Source organism: Colossoma macropomum, unplaced genomic scaffold, assembly GCF_904425465.1.
Source record: "Colossoma macropomum unplaced genomic scaffold, Colossoma_macropomum, whole genome shotgun sequence".
In the NCBI taxonomy this organism is placed as follows: domain Eukaryota; kingdom Metazoa; phylum Chordata; class Actinopteri; order Characiformes; family Serrasalmidae; genus Colossoma; species Colossoma macropomum.
The window spans coordinates 342,698-360,060 of NW_023495967.1; the positions used below are offsets into that span (position 1 = coordinate 342,698).

Below are 17,363 nucleotides of genomic sequence, written 5' to 3' on the forward strand. Positions count from 1 at the left end.
TGCGGACATGGATGATTCTGAATCGATTCGCAAATGTCAAAAATCGATTTTCTAAGTTTTAATTTATACCAGGTACCAGGAAACCAGCTGGAGAGCTTATAAATGCAAATAAGTCCACTTGTCTCCAAATGTTGTCTCAAATCTCTGTTTTTTCGTTAGCTACTAGCTAGGCAGGATTGTCTGAATTGCTATGTGACCTGCAGTTTACACGCCAACCTTCAGGGTTAAAGGTGGTGGATCAGCAGCGTTTAAGACCATTTATTGTTAAAACTGCGTTAGAATTATCGGTAGAGCTTTATTTTACAGCACAGTAGGATTATTTTATTTTTACCTAAAAATCGAATTCTGCTGTGGAGCTGCTGTGAACAGGGCTGTAAAAGAGCCGTATGTTGCCGAGCCCTGAGCTAGCGTATGGAAGCACTTTGGCTTCTATGAAGTTGGAGGGAAAAAGGATCTGGACAGGAGCCGCACTACAGGAAGGTTGTGTCACGCAAAAAAAATATTGTGGAAACGACAAACATTAAAAACCATAATACACGTTTCCACGCGTTTTCCACCCCGTTGTAGTTGCTGCCAACCAGAGGACCATCGAGCAAGCGATGCCGAAGCTTCTACCCAACTCAGAAAGAGCGAAGCAAATTACAAACTCTATCGTAACTTTTACTGCCAGGGATCTGCATCCGTACTCAGTCACTGAGAACCAAGGCTTTTGCGCTATGTTGGACACTTTAGAGCCGACATACAGCGTCCCGTTCTGAAGATATTTTACTGACAAAGCCAATCGGAATGCAACTAGCAATATTCCGACACAGTGGCCAGTTCAGCTTTCTACAGATATGAGACTCTCCATGTATGTCTGGGCAGAGGGTCTTAGGCTAAGACTATCACTGAGCCAGCCTATATGAAATAAAATATATGCCATTTGCTGCTTTGACTAAATAATATAAATAAATAAATGAATGCATGAATAGATTAAAATATCAATGTATTTCGCAATGTTTCTAGCTAGAAAACACTAAAGCTCTCTTGCTGCAAGTGGCTATAAAACTATAAAAGGCTTAACCGACTAATACAGGACCATACTGCAAGCAGTGCAGCAGCAATTCTGTGCTATTTGTGGTCTAAAATGCACTTTAAATAAACTTTAAGCTAATTCTGACAATCAAAGTAATGTAACAGTCGAAATAAGAACAGAAGCACCGAAAACGAGATTATTAGTGGGATTATTGGGCAGCCTGCGTTTGTCCCTGTGTCAATACTGGAGCAGACCCTGCAGGAGCAATTTAGCATCAGTGCACAAGAATAATAGCAGGTCTCGTACTGCTTTCATTAATATCTCATACCGCTTTCATTAATTGCTCGTAATGTTTGAATCTTTTTGAGTGGAATAGGCTTATTCATTTAAGAGAGGCTAAAAAGGATATAATGCATATGAAATACTTTTCTGCTCCACAAACACATTTTTAAATTAGCACTCCATAATGTCTGATAAATAAATAAAGCTTGTATATAAAAAAAATAGCTTTATGTGAGTAGTACACCATTAATGATCTCCAAAAGGAGAAGCAAAAACAAAAATGCATGTACAACTGCTGTGATCCCTTCACATATTTATCTACTTTGTTAGTACATAGTGGCATTAGTATTTATTGATTAGCATGTCTCAGAAGTATCAAATTTAAGGACTACTAACCTCCCCAGGCTCTGATCACGCAGGACAACAAATAGCGGATTTTAAATGTTTGTCTAAGGCTACATTCAGACTGCAGGAAAAAGTGCCCCAAATCCAATTTACTGCCCAAATCCGGTTTTTGTTTGTTTGTTTATTTTATCTGTTAAATGTGGCGTATGTCTGACACCACTCTGAACAGACCACGCTCCTGAACTGACCCGCGTGTGCAAAAGAACAATGCTCTACCTGGCAGGCTCATCTAAACACAGCTGTCCTCTCTTTCCTTAAGACCCTTTCCTTACTTTTTCAATCTTTTGTTGCGCTCTATTGGACAAAACAGATATAATGTTACTAAGGAAGGACACATCAGCTCATAAAACCCATCCTATTGATGGGGGAAACGGTAGAGAGGTACAGCTGAACAACATGACAATATTCATCGTAATCATTAGCGATGGGCCGATCCACATTTTTTCAGTCCTGATCCGATTCCGATACACAACTGCTGATACCGATACAGATTCCGATACAAGAACTCTTTTTTTTACTTTAATATTAACACTATTATTGTTGGTATTGTGTTTAAGGTGTTTAATCCTACAATCACTAAGCATATCTGTATCTAAGTAAATCTGTGATGAAGGCTGCGCCTGAACTGCTGGTGTGTGACCCCCTGCACTTTTTCACCTGACGCATGACCCAGCGTACAGTGAGGCTTAGGAGGGACACTGGGCTCACAACCTGTGGTCCAAATATCAGTTGTGAGGCTCATGGCTTTAACATCTAGCTAACTGCGCTGCTAACCGTGATGACACTCTATTGTAGAGTTCGGGTACAGCCGTCTCTGAATTTCGGAGAAGTATTCTCCGGATGGGAGATTATAGCTGGGCTCTAAGTGCTTGATTGGTTGCATTGTACAACGTTGCCGCACTTCCACTCCTCGGCATGCTGGCTTTACACACATTACGAGTAGCTGTTTTGCTTTTCAGCGTTTCCAGACTAAAATCTCTCCAAACAAATGACATTTTAGTGAAATTAACAGCTAATGTTATTTGCTCACTCAGTTACAGACTGAAGTTGCAATGGGTTCATGGTAAGATGTGGAACGGAATCCGTTCCACATCTTACCATGATCTCACCATAACGTAATGGTTACGTTACGGTGAGATCATGGTCCAGTGCGACCTGTGGACCGGAAAATGGATCGGTAGGTGGATCATCCCTATCCGTCCGATATCCGATAAGTGGAGCGACATCAATAGCGGACCCGATGCCGATATAGGATCGGATCGGTCCCATCTCTAATTATCATGATAAATTATGTGACATTATGTCAAAATATGCTTTTCTGAGCACACCATAGATATCATCTTAGAAATCAGTGTCCAACTGCATAATTAGCCCTGTTTAATTAGATTTCGTACAGCATGAAATGATGAATACAAGAAATTGTTTTCGAGAGTACTTTTAAACTGTGGCACTACTTTATCTGTTCAAGCTTATCAGATGTCAGAAAAAATAAATACTGTGACACATCGTGCATCGTAGAAAACGTCCTCAAGTATCATGATGCTACATTTTGCCATATCGCCCAACTCTACAGACAGGTAAGCAAAATGTGTAATAGTGAGCTGCTTTTGTTAGCTGCAGATATCAGTGTAATATTTTAGGGGCCACCTGGAAAGTGCAGAACAGCACTGAGGATGAGTGAGGAGGGAGCAGAGGAAAAAGAAAGAAAAAAAAAAAAGGTTTTAGAAACACTATTCTCTAACAGTTGTGTTACTGTTACCATTTTATATAAGGCTGATGAAGAACAGAAACCATGCAGCCTCTCCTGGGACTGTTTTACTGCTCCGAGCTTGTTTCTGTGGCTCAGAAACGTTTCAGTAAACATCTTAAGAGGTGGCATAATGCCACTTTTCCTTTTCAGACACTGATAGCAACACTGAACCCTCTGCCGTATTCACTCTGCTACCCCACCCTTGCTGTGATCACGTGACGTTATTATGTGGTCACTGATTTTATAACATTACATTTTGTCGCTCTAAAAGCAAGTTAGTGCTATTTCGAGCTATTTAAGTGACAAAATGGGATTCATTCTTTTTTTCCTCCGATACTCAATCCAGCATTCAACCTGGCATAACGTAGATACTCAGAAAGTGTTTCAGTTCTATGTCTAATTTCTGTACAGTATCACTTTGTGCTTTCCTACCCTTCAGGAACACCTGCAACCTTAAGTAGTCCTTCCAGAAATATACACGCTTATCTGAACAGGTAAATGATTTTATGCAAAAACACAGCATTAAAACTGCTGAAAAACCTCAAAACTGACAAAATAACCCAGGGCTGTGATGTAAAACTGCAAGCATAAAAGCAGCTGAACAACAAGATCAGTTTACACCCAAATCTGGATTAAGCACTTCACCTTGTGGAAGCCTACTGGAGATAATATTTATCTTATTAAGCATGCATTTCACCAAAATCACACTGCTTCAAAAAACTGAAATTCTTTTCAGTAAGAAAAAAAAATGATGAACTGTTTCTTTAAGTGAAATCTGTATATGTCCTTCAAAACCTCACACTGCCGCAGGTATCCCAGTGCTCACGGTGCGCACAAAACACAAAGCCTTTTTCCTGCACTCAACCAGACTGATAAGCACAAGACAGTGTTTCCATAATGCGTCATAAAGAAAAGAAGGTTTTGCTTCTTAGTGAAAGAGAGCTTAGATAATCACAGCATCACAGCATAAACGACGATGATCATTTATTAATCTCTGCGCTCAGATCTTCATTAAAATAAAAAGGCCATTTAAACACTTCTGCAAGCTTTTGGTTGTTATGAGCATCCGCAACAAGCTGAGCTTTTCTGTGTTGTTTTAACTGTCTCAACGTCACGCCTATAAAGGCAATGCGGCCAGCTTTGTAACGTTCATGGTGTGACACCATGTCTTTCAGTATCATTTCTTCTAAGTGAAAAACGATTATCTTATTATCTTGTTATTTTAGCCTTCTGCATGTGTTTTCAAACATAACCATACAAACACAAAAGATAATAAGTTCTCATCTCCAATTAACACCAATCTATTCTGAGAATTTGGTCAAGGTACCTTTGGACTCGGCCTGCATGTCCACACCAGCCAGAGTGAATCTTTATTGCTGTCTGCACTGTGATTGTTTTGTGAGGGCACATGTACATTCAGAGCGCAATTCATACCAGTGCGCATTTATTACTGGTTTGTTTAAACAGAGTAACGATAAAGCACGGCACATATTTCTGTTCATGAGTTTACTAAACACAACTAAATAAAAATCTATTTTTGAATTTCCAGCTTTGTTACATATCAAATAAATGCAACAGCAGCACTGCGAACTCTCATTCTTAAGAACGAAGAGTGGATTAAACACCAGATAAAGCCACATATTTGCATTAGGCTTGAAGCATTAAGGGTACCTAACTCTCCTAACAGAGCTAGCTGTGATTTTTAAACTCGTCTTCCTCGTTTTTCTATCGACTGTGTTTCAATTGTGGCTGCTAAGCAAACGACTGCTACACAACTCACTGCCTTTTCTTACTCCATAACTCCATGTGCCTGGAGCGCTTTGCACCACAAATGAAAAACGTTTTATAAAGTAAACCCAGCACAGTCTGCGTCTACTCTACCAGAGCCATACCAGCCTCATTCAAAAACGGATAGTTTTGTTTGATAAAATACGATCTGGATGCAGAAGCTACATCTGAAAAAGGGAACTTTGCTGTCAAGTGTCCTGAGCAGATGATGATTCAATTACTACAACCGGATCATGGTGATCAGATGTTAATGCCACATGTAAACAGGGTCAATATTTAGTTTATCTGAGATTTAGAAAAGACAAAAGGCAAAACTGTAGGGCCACAATTGAAAAAGGCTATGAAAGCTATGAGTACATTCTCTTAATTAAATGATTGCAAAGAAACTATTTCAAGAAGCAAGAAGAGAAAAAAAATAAACAATTGGAAAAATGGAATTAAGACAGATAATGACATTCAATCAGCTATTGCCCCCTATTTTAGAGGGGGGGCAAGAGCTTTGAGGAAAAAGGGCAATGTGATTTATACTTAATTTAATTTACAGTATATTCCAACAACTGTTGTAAAGACAGTCTACTCACGTTTGAGATGAGAGCAAATGCATTGTAAATGTAGTTTTTTCCAAAGGAAGACAAAAGCAATAACTTACTTTCTTACTTAAGTTACTAGCTATGCAGGGATTTGAACACCAGTCACAAATCCATGGAATTACTCACCACATTTTAATCATTATGTTGTGCTTAAATCTAACACCAAGAGCTCCACAAAATCTAGTGTAAATCTGTTTATATATATATATATACACAAACTTGGTTTACTGAGTTATTAAAACTCAACCCAACATTATATTTCGTTGTTGTTCAGAATGACCACATTATAAAATGTGCGGCTTTCTTAAAGAGGTTATTCATGTTTTATTAATGGGATTTCCAGCACTGTGGTTGTGTGTGACAGGGAGACAGAAGCTACATCTACCAGATTTTGCCATATCAGCTGGTACTGCACTAGAGGGGGCATCCAAGAACGGTAAAGCTCGTAGAACCCAAGCCGACCCACGAGTTCTATTTCCGGGGCACGGCTGAAACAGATCTCGAAGAATGGCCATATAAAACACAATCTTTATATACGGCTACCAAAAGGGCACAGTCTGAGGGCAAAAGGGCAGCGGCTCGAGGCCCCACTGAGGTCTATAAAACATCGAGTTTGATTGCATGATGTTACTGACCACACAAACTAATGAATTCATCTTTGCTTTATCATAGATGAGACATCTCAAATCTGAACAGCAATGTGAAGGTCTTGTAGAATCAAACTACCTCCAGAATAGTACCTGAGCTTAACAATGCATGTAAGATTTGCTTATGCGTCATCCCTTTTTAGTTTCACACAGAGCCAAATAGCATTTTTGAGGGCAATGCAGAAGGCATCTTGTGGCACTGCTGATCCTGATAAGAGCATGACTCAGAAGATAAGGTAGGTGTTTTATGTTTGAAAGAGCATCGTGCAAAAGAAGCAACAATCGGTGCATTTCTGATTTGTTGAAACATTGTGTATGAGGTGAAATATTTAGACAGGCTACTGGCCGCACTTTTTCTTTTAATCAAAGCCATAATGACCCGATTAATCAAGCAAGGAAATCATCGTTAATTGCAGTCTTAAATCATAGCCGATCCCTGGTGACACAAAGTTGATTACTCACGGTTTTTTTGTTTGTGCCAGAGGTATACGCAAGATGTCCACTTTTACTGAAGCTCTCAGATCCCAGTAGGACCCAGTTAAGGCTGAGATGCTTCAGACTAGGGCTGGGCAATATGACAACAGTTTCTGTTATTGTGATAAATTGTCACATTATGTCACATTATGCTTTTCTGGGCATATCCTGGATCTTCAGTACTTAAAAAGACCTCCCAAAGTCATGTCTGATTACATAGAAAGCAAAGTTAGTCTTGTATAACTGGATTTCGTGCAGTATAAAATGTGAAATGCTGAAAACAAAACACCGGATTCACACTTTAAATGTGGCACTGCTTTGTTTGTTTCAACCTCATGTCAGATGAAATACATACTGTGACACATTGTGTATCGTGATATTATAATTTTGCCATATCGTCCAGCTCTACTTCAGACAGTATACATGCCTGTGTGTGTGTTTATGTATCTCATAACGTTTGTGTGTATATCAGAGAGCGAGTCCTATGTAGAACGATCTATCAAACAAAGAGCCCAAAGTGAATCATCCTTCTCTCTCTCTCTCTTTCTCTCTCTGTGATGAATTACACAGCTCGGCCTGCAGAGCTGTGGCGTGTAACACACTGTACCAACTCACCAGAGAGACACAGAAAAGGGGGGAGAAGGAGAGAGAGAGAAAGAAAGAATGAAACAAACAGAATGCCATGTTCCTTGTATTCCCTTAGCTCTCTCCCACTAGAGCCGCAACTTCCTTTCTTCATTATAATCGAAGAGAACTCCAAAATTCCTCAAAGGCACAATCAGGGATTCACAACGGCATGTCAGACTTCAGTTAACTGAAGATTTCCAAACGAGAGAACTCAGTTTCCTTATTTTGGCCCAAAACTCTAGAAAAAACATTTCACTTAAGGCTTTTAAGCGTCTCTTTAAAGAAACGGATCTGTAAAAAATGAATGACTTTCAACTCTGTATTTGAAAGAACTAAACTTTCATTTATGTTGTATTCTGCTTAACTCCTAAAGCTCATAGCATATCTAAGCCAAACACATGAATGGTTTTAATCACAAATATTCAAGTAACTTCTAGTAATAACCAATCCAAGATAGAAAAAAAATATTTTGTTTTTATTGATTTGTAATTATTAATTTGTTTGAAACACAGTGAGATAGATGAATGTTAAACACAATGTAAAATATTTTCCTCATCTCATTTGTAATCAGGCCTCCAAAACATGTTAGAATTATTTAGATTCTTATTTGGGTTGTTTATCATTTATAGACAGCTGCACTGATTCTGAATGTCAGAGGTTATTATGTGAGTATTTTTCTGTGCTAAGTCTAAAAAACAAAAACAAAAAAAAGACAAGGGCTTTTATTTTATTGCTACAGTATTATTTTAGTGATGTGAATAGTGATACACTTAGGAACATACGGTTCTGGTTCTAGTTCATATTCCATCGGCTTGCAAGACAGTCCTAATAAACACATTTAATGCTTTAATTGTCCTTTTGGTCATTTTATGTGTAGCAAACTTGCATACTATTAATTTTACCTTAACGTTAGTGATGCTGACATAAAATGCTAAAGTGCATTCTGGGCTCACATACTTACAAAAATGTCTACAACTGCACAAAATCATATGTAGAATCAAACAAAGGTTATACGTTTTCTCTGCAGAGCGTGAAAAAATAAGCAAGACCACTTCTTCTGCAGAGAACATCGTAAATGCTAACACCGGCTTCCTACATACGCTTATGGCACCAGATGAACTCTTTGCAAAGTCATGTTTCTAAAAATAACAATCAACACTTTAACATATCAGTTTAATATATGATTAATATTCTGGTGCACTTATTAGTGATGTAATACTGCTTGCTGACTTTATCTTCACCTGGAAGAGTAAAGAATTCGCTAAAATTTCATTAGCTTCAGCTTTAAGCAGTTTTAAGTGTATAGCACTTATATAAGGTTTAAGTGTAATTAGGTCCTGCTGGTATAGATCTTGAACAGGTACCAAAAACCATAACACTGGAATCTTCAGTACTGGACCAATGACCAATGGAAGAAACACAGTTCCAGTTTTCTTGTGCTGGCACTGCAGTGGAAAAACAGTCTTAGTATGGGTTTCAAAGTCAAAATTCTGGTAGTGGGAAATCCTAAGCATAACTACACAACTAACATTTTAGTATGGCTGCAACAAATGATCAATAATTTGGGATGAATTCAGCAATACATTTTTCAAAACCAAAAGCCATTTAAATAACTATTAAATAACCATCACATTTACCATTTTTATGAACTCAAACAAACGCAAATGAAGCCAAATATTAGCTTCTCAGTAGAAGCCAAAATGAATCCACTCTCACAATTTCAGGCAACAGTATCGCTCACTCGCTAGCTAGAAATCAGGTTCTCAGTTGTGTTTATTACTGAGGAAAAATGAGAGTGTGCCGGCGGCTGACTGACCAGACCTGTCGGACAATTATTCAGACTGCTCCAGCTCTTAAAGACGGCACAGCTGAGTTTAGCGAATGCTCTGCCACACAGCAGTTTTAAGCAGCTTAATAGCATTTATCTCTGCTCCATTTGCTGAGATCTCCAAAATGTTGTTTTCATTTTTAAGAAGATAGTTTAAAAAAAAAACACTGTTTCTGCTCTTCCCCACCACTCACTAATGTTTAGACCCAGATCAAGGTTGCCAGATTGGGTAAGATCAGTATTTAAATGCATCATGCTATAATTATTTATCAGTGGTGTTTTTTCTTTACCTTTTAATATTTCAAGTACATTTTATTGAACAAATTAATTATTTTTTTATTCAGTTATTAAAATGAAACATCTTATTGTTAGAGAAGATTTGAATATTCAAGGTAATTTTTGAAAGAATATTTGAAAATGAAAATATTAGATAGTTGCAGTGTTAGTCACTGAGTATTAAGTCTTAACAACTGAACCACACACCTGCAGATGTTAAACCTAAGGGGTTAAAGGGACAAAAGAGAAAGAAAAGGTGTGAGTTTCATTCATGCTCTTTCGTTCCAGATCAGATATGTCTCACTCAAACAGGTCCTTCTGCTTCCTCTAAACCCAACCCACTGGCTCAGCTGTGTTACAGGGAAGCCCACAGTCAGCACACACTGACGATTAGCTCGCTAGCTTAGCTGGGATTTGCACGCCGGATCACATTTCTGACAGCTGATCTGGGTTCAGAGGGTGACTTTCATATCCAGACGAACGTGAGCACACAGGGGAGCTGACTCTTTATCATCTCTCTTACTCTGCATTGAGGCAACTGTTTTATTAACTCCTAGAAACTGCAGTTTCCACTTCTGATAACAAAAGCATGTTGTAATTCTCACTCATATCTCCTCAAAACAAGTGAAGAAATTCTGTGGAAAGCACAGCTTCTGAACCCTGTAAGTGGAAGAGGAGACATTTTATTAAGGTTTGACATTAATGAAAAGTTATTGCTTTTATTCCATAACTTACTACTTGATTAAATATGTGGTTATGTTATTGCACTAAACCGCACAACAAAAGTAAACTCTCTCAACCTCTAAGGATGAAAGGAATGAGTTAACCTTTGAGTATATTAACAGGAGGAAGCACTTTGCTTTGAGTAGTAATCACTACTGAATGAATGTCTGGAATGGCCATAAATGGTTAACTATGATGCCAGGGATCTACCAGTCAGTCGCACTTTCACTTTCACAGCATCTAATTAATGTTTATGCAGTTGGACAGATCAGAGGTTGTGGCCTTTTCACTGCTGCAGATTAACCCACTGAATGTTTGACTTATTACTCAGGAACTACCATGTTTTTTTTGGTTTTTTTTTCAGTAAATACTAGCGATGCGCTTATTAGACTGTGATTAATCGTTAACAGCAAACCAGACACGACCCATGAAAAACATCAAACACAGCATTGTGTTTTAGATCAACAAGGCTTTAGGCTTTACTGAATAAAAAACACAGCCTAACATAACAGACATGACAGTAACGATGTGGCCCAATCCCATTTCACCGCTCGCCCCTTTCCCTCCGCCCTTAGCCCTCTGTTTTGCGCGTTGACTCCTACGGGTAGGGTGTCCCAATTTTAGTTAGGATAGAGAGGTAGAGCCAAGTGTTAGGGCTACATGACCCTCCAAACGGAGGTTTTTCAGAGGAGTGTTATAAGAAAAAGGAAAAACTGGCAAAATGAATGCGCAAGCAACCAAAGAAACCCACAAATGTGAGAATTTTCTCCATTAAAAATTAAGATATTCATTGTATTATCTTAGTTTAATGTCATTTCAATTTATAATGGTCCTTTTCTTTCATAATCACTAATAGTATGCTAATGACTCGGTAGCTAGCTAGCTAAATTTCCTGTTCCACCTTAAATAGTTCAGCAGTACTGAAGCCTGACGCGCCAGAATGTAACTGCTGCTCTATTTAAGGTGGAACAGGAAAATGTGAACAAAAGCTGGCTAATAACTGGCTTCAGCTTCATACTACTGAGGAATTAGCAGTGGGCGATAATAACTATCGCATCCCCCTTCTTTGAAAACATATGATGCCCTAAATTTAACTAAAGCCAATGCTAACCCCAGCATTGTGTCATGTGGCTAAATATCACAGCTGTGACACTGCTGTAAACTACATTTTAGGATGTTTTAATCTCTGCTTTATCCCTTTATCAATGGCTCTGGCACTACAAGTTAAAACTAAGTAAAGTCAAGAAGTCGAGAGTCGACTCTAGAAAAGCTGTGCTTCACTAAGCAGGGCTACCAGAACAAGTTGCAATCTTTAGCTCTCATGCCTAACATTCAAAATAGTCCTCTGGTTGTATAAAAAAAAATCAACTGTTTAACAGAAATTAAATGAGCTTTTTAGTGGTAAACTTCGGTCAAACGTTTATGTATTTCTCAGTTATTGGTTAACTGGTTAATCGTTAATATTTCCAGGAAATACTATAAACTTAATATGCAAGTTACACAGTTATGAGACATATGGCTGCTGTCAGAACAAAACCTTGTATCTCCATTGTTGTCATTTTTCAGTTTTTGACATAATTTGAAAATGCCTTTAACCCTTTACATTGTGTGTACATTTCATGAAGAATCGACCAAATAAATGGCCTAAAATGACTTGGATAAAAGCCTGGTTCCATTGACTTACATTAAAAGTAAAGTAGTTTTTTTCCCTTTACCTGTGAAGTTGTGATTTAGGAGACAAGAGTTTTTCTTCCAACAATAGTGATATGCTAACATAAGGGCCAAAAGGGGATAAAACAGAAATACAAGTTTCTATTAGAGCCAAATTCAAAATACAGTTTGTATTGGGGATTCTTTATTGTAAGAACTGTACAACTAATCTTAAGCCCAACTACATTACTTCTGCATTAGATTACACTATATTTGTACATAAACATGTACAGGTATATCACACATATAGACCAGGCCTTCCCTGCAGTGTCCTCTCTGCCTCAGAATCCACTGAATAGTATCCCATTTTGCAGGGAATTCCCCACATATAACAGAGTCCACCATGATATGATTACACTAAATGCGTTTATTCAGTGTCACCACTCCCTTGTCTGCAGGCCTATCCCTCATTCAGACCAGAGCTCTGAGTGTCGTGTTATACGGAGGAGGGAGCTGAGGCAGTGCTGAGCAGCACTGATATACATTTCAAATATGTAACTGTACAAAAGTGATATTTATGTTTGCCTTGAAGCGGACATAACCTGCATTCTTCTTGCACTTTATTTTATTCCCCTGAAGCAATTCACTTTGTCAAGTCAATTCATTTCATACAAGATCATTTTCCTACATCTCTTCATCCCTTCAAATTAAAACAGGCTGTTTTTGTTACTGAGCCTTTAAGACTGATATATGTACATAACCTGTGTTTTGATTGGTTGCCTTGTATAGTGCCTCATCCCAAAAAGCAGGCCAGGCTGAAACACTCCTTATAATCTCAACCTGAATGGGTGGAGCCAAACTGCTGTAGGCTAAGTTGGTTTTTGTGAGCAAGTTTCCATATTTGGACTGTACAGATTAGAGTACTAGTGTTTGCATACCACTCAAAATGTAGTATGTTAAAAGGGTGCCTTAAAAATCTGAAACAGTTTTGATTTGACTGTTTTGCTCCTTTTTCTTTTCCTGAAATGACCCCAAAGGGAACCTTATAAAGCACTATAAATGTTAACCACACAGAAAACACATCTCCAGAACTGGTTTAGTGTTTTTGTATTTGGAATGGTTCTTTCAAAACATCGATAAGAACAGAGCAAACGATATATGTAAACTCTGCACTGTTGTATGACTGTCCAGCTCTAAATTAAAGAAGAAATGAAGGGACTGGGGAGCGAAACAGAAAGAAGGACGTGGACAGAGACGGATGGATGGATGGATGGATGTATGGATAGACAGTGGCCCTCATCCTTATCGAAAGCCAAAACGTAGAGACATTAAAGGGCTTATAATATTGAAAACTGATTGTCCTTCACTTTTTTTCCTTTACAAAAATTCATGCACTATGTAAATAATGTTTTAAAATGTAACCTTCACTCCCCAGTTATACAGTCCATATATGGAAAATCAGCAGCAAAGACAGTCCATTTTTATTTCACCACTTTTGTGATATCATGAAAACCAACATTTATGTACACACACACACATATATCACATACATATATATATATACATACATATATATATATATATATATACACACACATATATATATATATACACACATATATATATCATATATACACACATATATATATATACACATATATACATATATATATACATATATACATATATATATATATATATATATATATACACATATACATATATATATATATATATCATATACACATATACATATATACATATATATACTACATATATACATACATATATACATATACATATACATATATACATACATATACATATATATATATACATATATATATATATATAGAGAGAGAGAGAGAGAGAGAGAGAGAGAGTGTCATTTTGGGCCATTCATCATGACATTTACATACAATGTAAGAAGGATATATTCACCTATTCAGCCTACAGCAGTTTAGCTCAACTCATTTACAGTTAAGCAGTGGAAAATGGTCTGGGAAAATGGTCATGTGGACGCAAACCATGAAAAGCCATGGTTTGGACACAAACAATGACTTTTCTGGTATACAAACAAGAAAACAAGACAAATGTAGTATAGGGGGCACTTTAATCTGAGAGAAAGCATAGGCTGCAGCCCTGATAATCACAAAGATAGATCCCTACAGGCCCAGGCTTAGGCCCAATTCACGAATACAGAGGCCTACTGACTAAAACTCAAATAACTTATAAACAAGCTCTGTGGCCAACCAACAGGTTTTACTATGGGGGTACACAAGCAAGCTGAAACCTGTTTATAGTACGACACCAAAATGTCGCGCTTCTGCAATATACAGTAGTGTTATATTGCTGCCTGTCTGGTTATGTAGCTCGGTTTGAGAGATGAAGTCACCCAGGTGTTTGTTGTGGGCTTCCTATTCGAATTCTGCGCTCCACCTTAAACAGTGCAGCAGTTCCATGTCACGGCTAGACCATTTAAGGTGGACCCGAGAACTCGAATAAGAAGAACTCCCGCTTCGTCAGTAACGTTACACACAAGTTCTGTGACTGCTTTTCTGGCCGTGTGGGCGTTGAGATAAAGTCACTCCGGTGTTTTGTACAGGTGTGTTGCGCAGGTAAAGTTACCTGGCTGTTACAACACTTACCCTCAGCGCGGCCAGGTCGATTTCGTCCAAACTCCGTGTGGGTGCGTTTTCAGACATGGTTCAAGCCAAGTTTGTGAAGTCCGTGGCGAAAAAAACACAACGTATATTCCCCCAAACAGATCTCCGTCCTTTAATTCAGCGTCAGAAAACAAAAACACAACAGGAGACCGCTCAGAAAAACTTGAGACGACCCATCTGGCTCGGCTCGGCAGCTTGACGTTACTGAATGACAACAGGGCTCAGACAGATGAGGCGAGATATTTCTGCCTAACGACTTGAACAGGTTTATAATGTCGAACAACAGTTAATAACGTTAGTTCGGGATTTGTTTCGAGGTCTGAAGGCCGACAGCTCCTGGTCTGCGCGTTAGGCGATAAGTAGCTAATGTTAGCCAACGTTGTTAATCCTCCGGCTGCACTGCACTACATTACATTACATTGCATTGCATTACATTACATTACATTAGCTCCAACGGTCACTCCTTGCTGGAGATCCGATCATTTCTCCTATACTGCGCTCCTCTTCACCGCTCATTTTGGCAAGCACTGCGCTGCTGCACTTCACGGAAAAAAAGACAGACGAGAAAAAATGTCAGTTTGTGCCACCGCAGTCGTCTCGTTGTCAAAAAAATCCTCAGTAATGTCCTATTTTTCTGAGCGCCGAAGTTGACGCGCAGGCTAAGCTAGCGTTAGCAAAGCTGACGAACCGAGCTAATAAACAAAACGGCGCTGCATCATCAGCCGAACCTCTCTGCCATAACCGTTTCGTGTCTGTGCTGCCCACGCAAAACACACACACATACACACACCTAAACACACGGTTTCGGCCACAACATTGTCCTGTGGCTCTCCGGAGTCGATTTAAGTCTGGAGGTTCAGTCTGCTGTGGCCACAAATGCAACAAAAATGAAGAAAACGTTCACGTCGCCTCACAGAAACTTTCGTTCGTTCCGTCCAGCCGAGTTGAAAACGTCAAACCGCGTTTCCAACTCGAACCCTTCCTTTTTTCACAAAAACTGGCTGGTCTTGTACAGAACTGATCATTTAAGCTGATTTAAGTATTCCCACAGTAGCCCCCTCTTCGCCCAACTTTAAATCTCTGTAAGGTGGCGAAGGAAGGTAATGCGCTGCTGTGGCGCCTTTCACAGGAACAACTTCTCTCTCTCTCCGTCTTGTTTTGGTACGGTCCTGTTTTTCCAGCGCTATGACGTCTCTCCTCTGCAAGAGCACACAACACTCTTTCTCTCCGTCTTTCTCTTTTTTTTTACCCTTTCCTTTTATTCCTCTCCCTCCTTCTCTCTCCCTCTGCTTGAGCAGGGAAAGTGCTACGGTACCATAACAGGGCCAAACTACCTGCTATGCCATAGTATCTGGCTGTAACAGACACAGGTGGGTGAAGGGATCGTTTTCAACCAGCACTTTTATTACAGACACAAACACGTGCTTTAAGTTCCTCAGCCTTTATTTTCGACACTGATGTGGAGGTAAATTAGAGGCTGTAAATGTGGATGACTCATTAATATAGTAATCGTCACTGTAGTGTTTTACACAAATAGAGGGGAAAAACTCAGAAAACTCAGAAAAAAGGAGTACAATATACAAAAAATAACGAAAAAGTGGTACTTCATATATTTCTATGGGCGTTTCTGCAACTACAGGCACTGTTAGGTCCTGGCAGTGGATTTTTGAATATGATCACATTGTTAGCGTAATGTATAGAAACTGCACATTTCCACATACATACTTGTTGCTACATGTATTGAACCAATGCCATTTATGAAGCACATATGTTGAAACAAAATGCCACTTTAATTCAAGCATTGTTTTCAAATGCATAAAGAGGTTTTTAAAAGTACTCAACTGCACCATTATTAAATCTTTTTCACTGAAACTGCTTTGTAGAAATGTTAAATCAAAACTTAAATACTGTTGCTGAGTCATTGTAATCAATTCAAGCCAAACTCATTTCAGCTAAATAGAAAAAATAACATTGTATAGCTCATTATTTGCATTATAGACTGTGATGCTGTTAATTATGTTTCGGTGAGATCCATGTTTTAAAAAAATTGGAGAGCTGTAGTTACAGAAACACACACACACACACACACACACACACACACACACACACACACACACACACATATATATATATATATAGTCATTTTGGGCCGTTCATCATGACATTTACATACAATGTAAGAAGAGAGAGAGTGTTTAGGAAATGATTCAGATAAATATACAGTTAAAAATCAGATATAACTATAATCAGATCATTTTTATATCTGATTTTAATATATATTTTACATTATACAAGTATTATACAAGTATTTCTATTCAAACTGGAAGAAAAACTATTTCTACTCAAACTGGTAAACAATACATTGTACAAAAACTACAGATAAACTTCATGGCTGTGCATAATAAGTGGTTATTAAAAAAGGGATAAAACAAACTGATTGTGTAATGTAGCTGGAATGCAGCAGGGTTTGATACAGATATGTGAGTGCTGGTTGGCTGCTAGCTAAGGACAGGTGTAGCAGGTGAAAAAAGAAGAAAAAAAAACAGAAAAAGGAGAACAAAACTGCTGCAAAGTGGCTTTCACCCTTAAAGGCCCAAAACAACAGTGCAGCATTATATAACAGTTTGAAGTCCTTAAACACA

At 38.4% G+C, this 17,363-nt stretch overlaps 1 protein-coding gene across 4 annotated transcripts in view; it reads right to left on the minus strand.

Annotated features, from left to right (window-relative positions):
- mink1 (misshapen-like kinase 1) overlaps positions 1–16,090 on the minus strand; it is a 66,994-nt gene extending 50,904 nt beyond the window's left edge. For all 4 annotated transcript variants that reach the window (XM_036564395.1, XM_036564394.1, XM_036564393.1 and 1 more), the window contains exon 1: positions 14,704–16,090. In XM_036564395.1, the coding sequence (XP_036420288.1) occupies positions 14,704–14,760 (57 nt within the window). In that variant the 5' untranslated portion in view covers positions 14,761–16,090. The remainder of the gene's footprint in view (positions 1–14,703) is intronic.
- Positions 16,091–17,363: the final 1,273 nt, after the last annotated feature.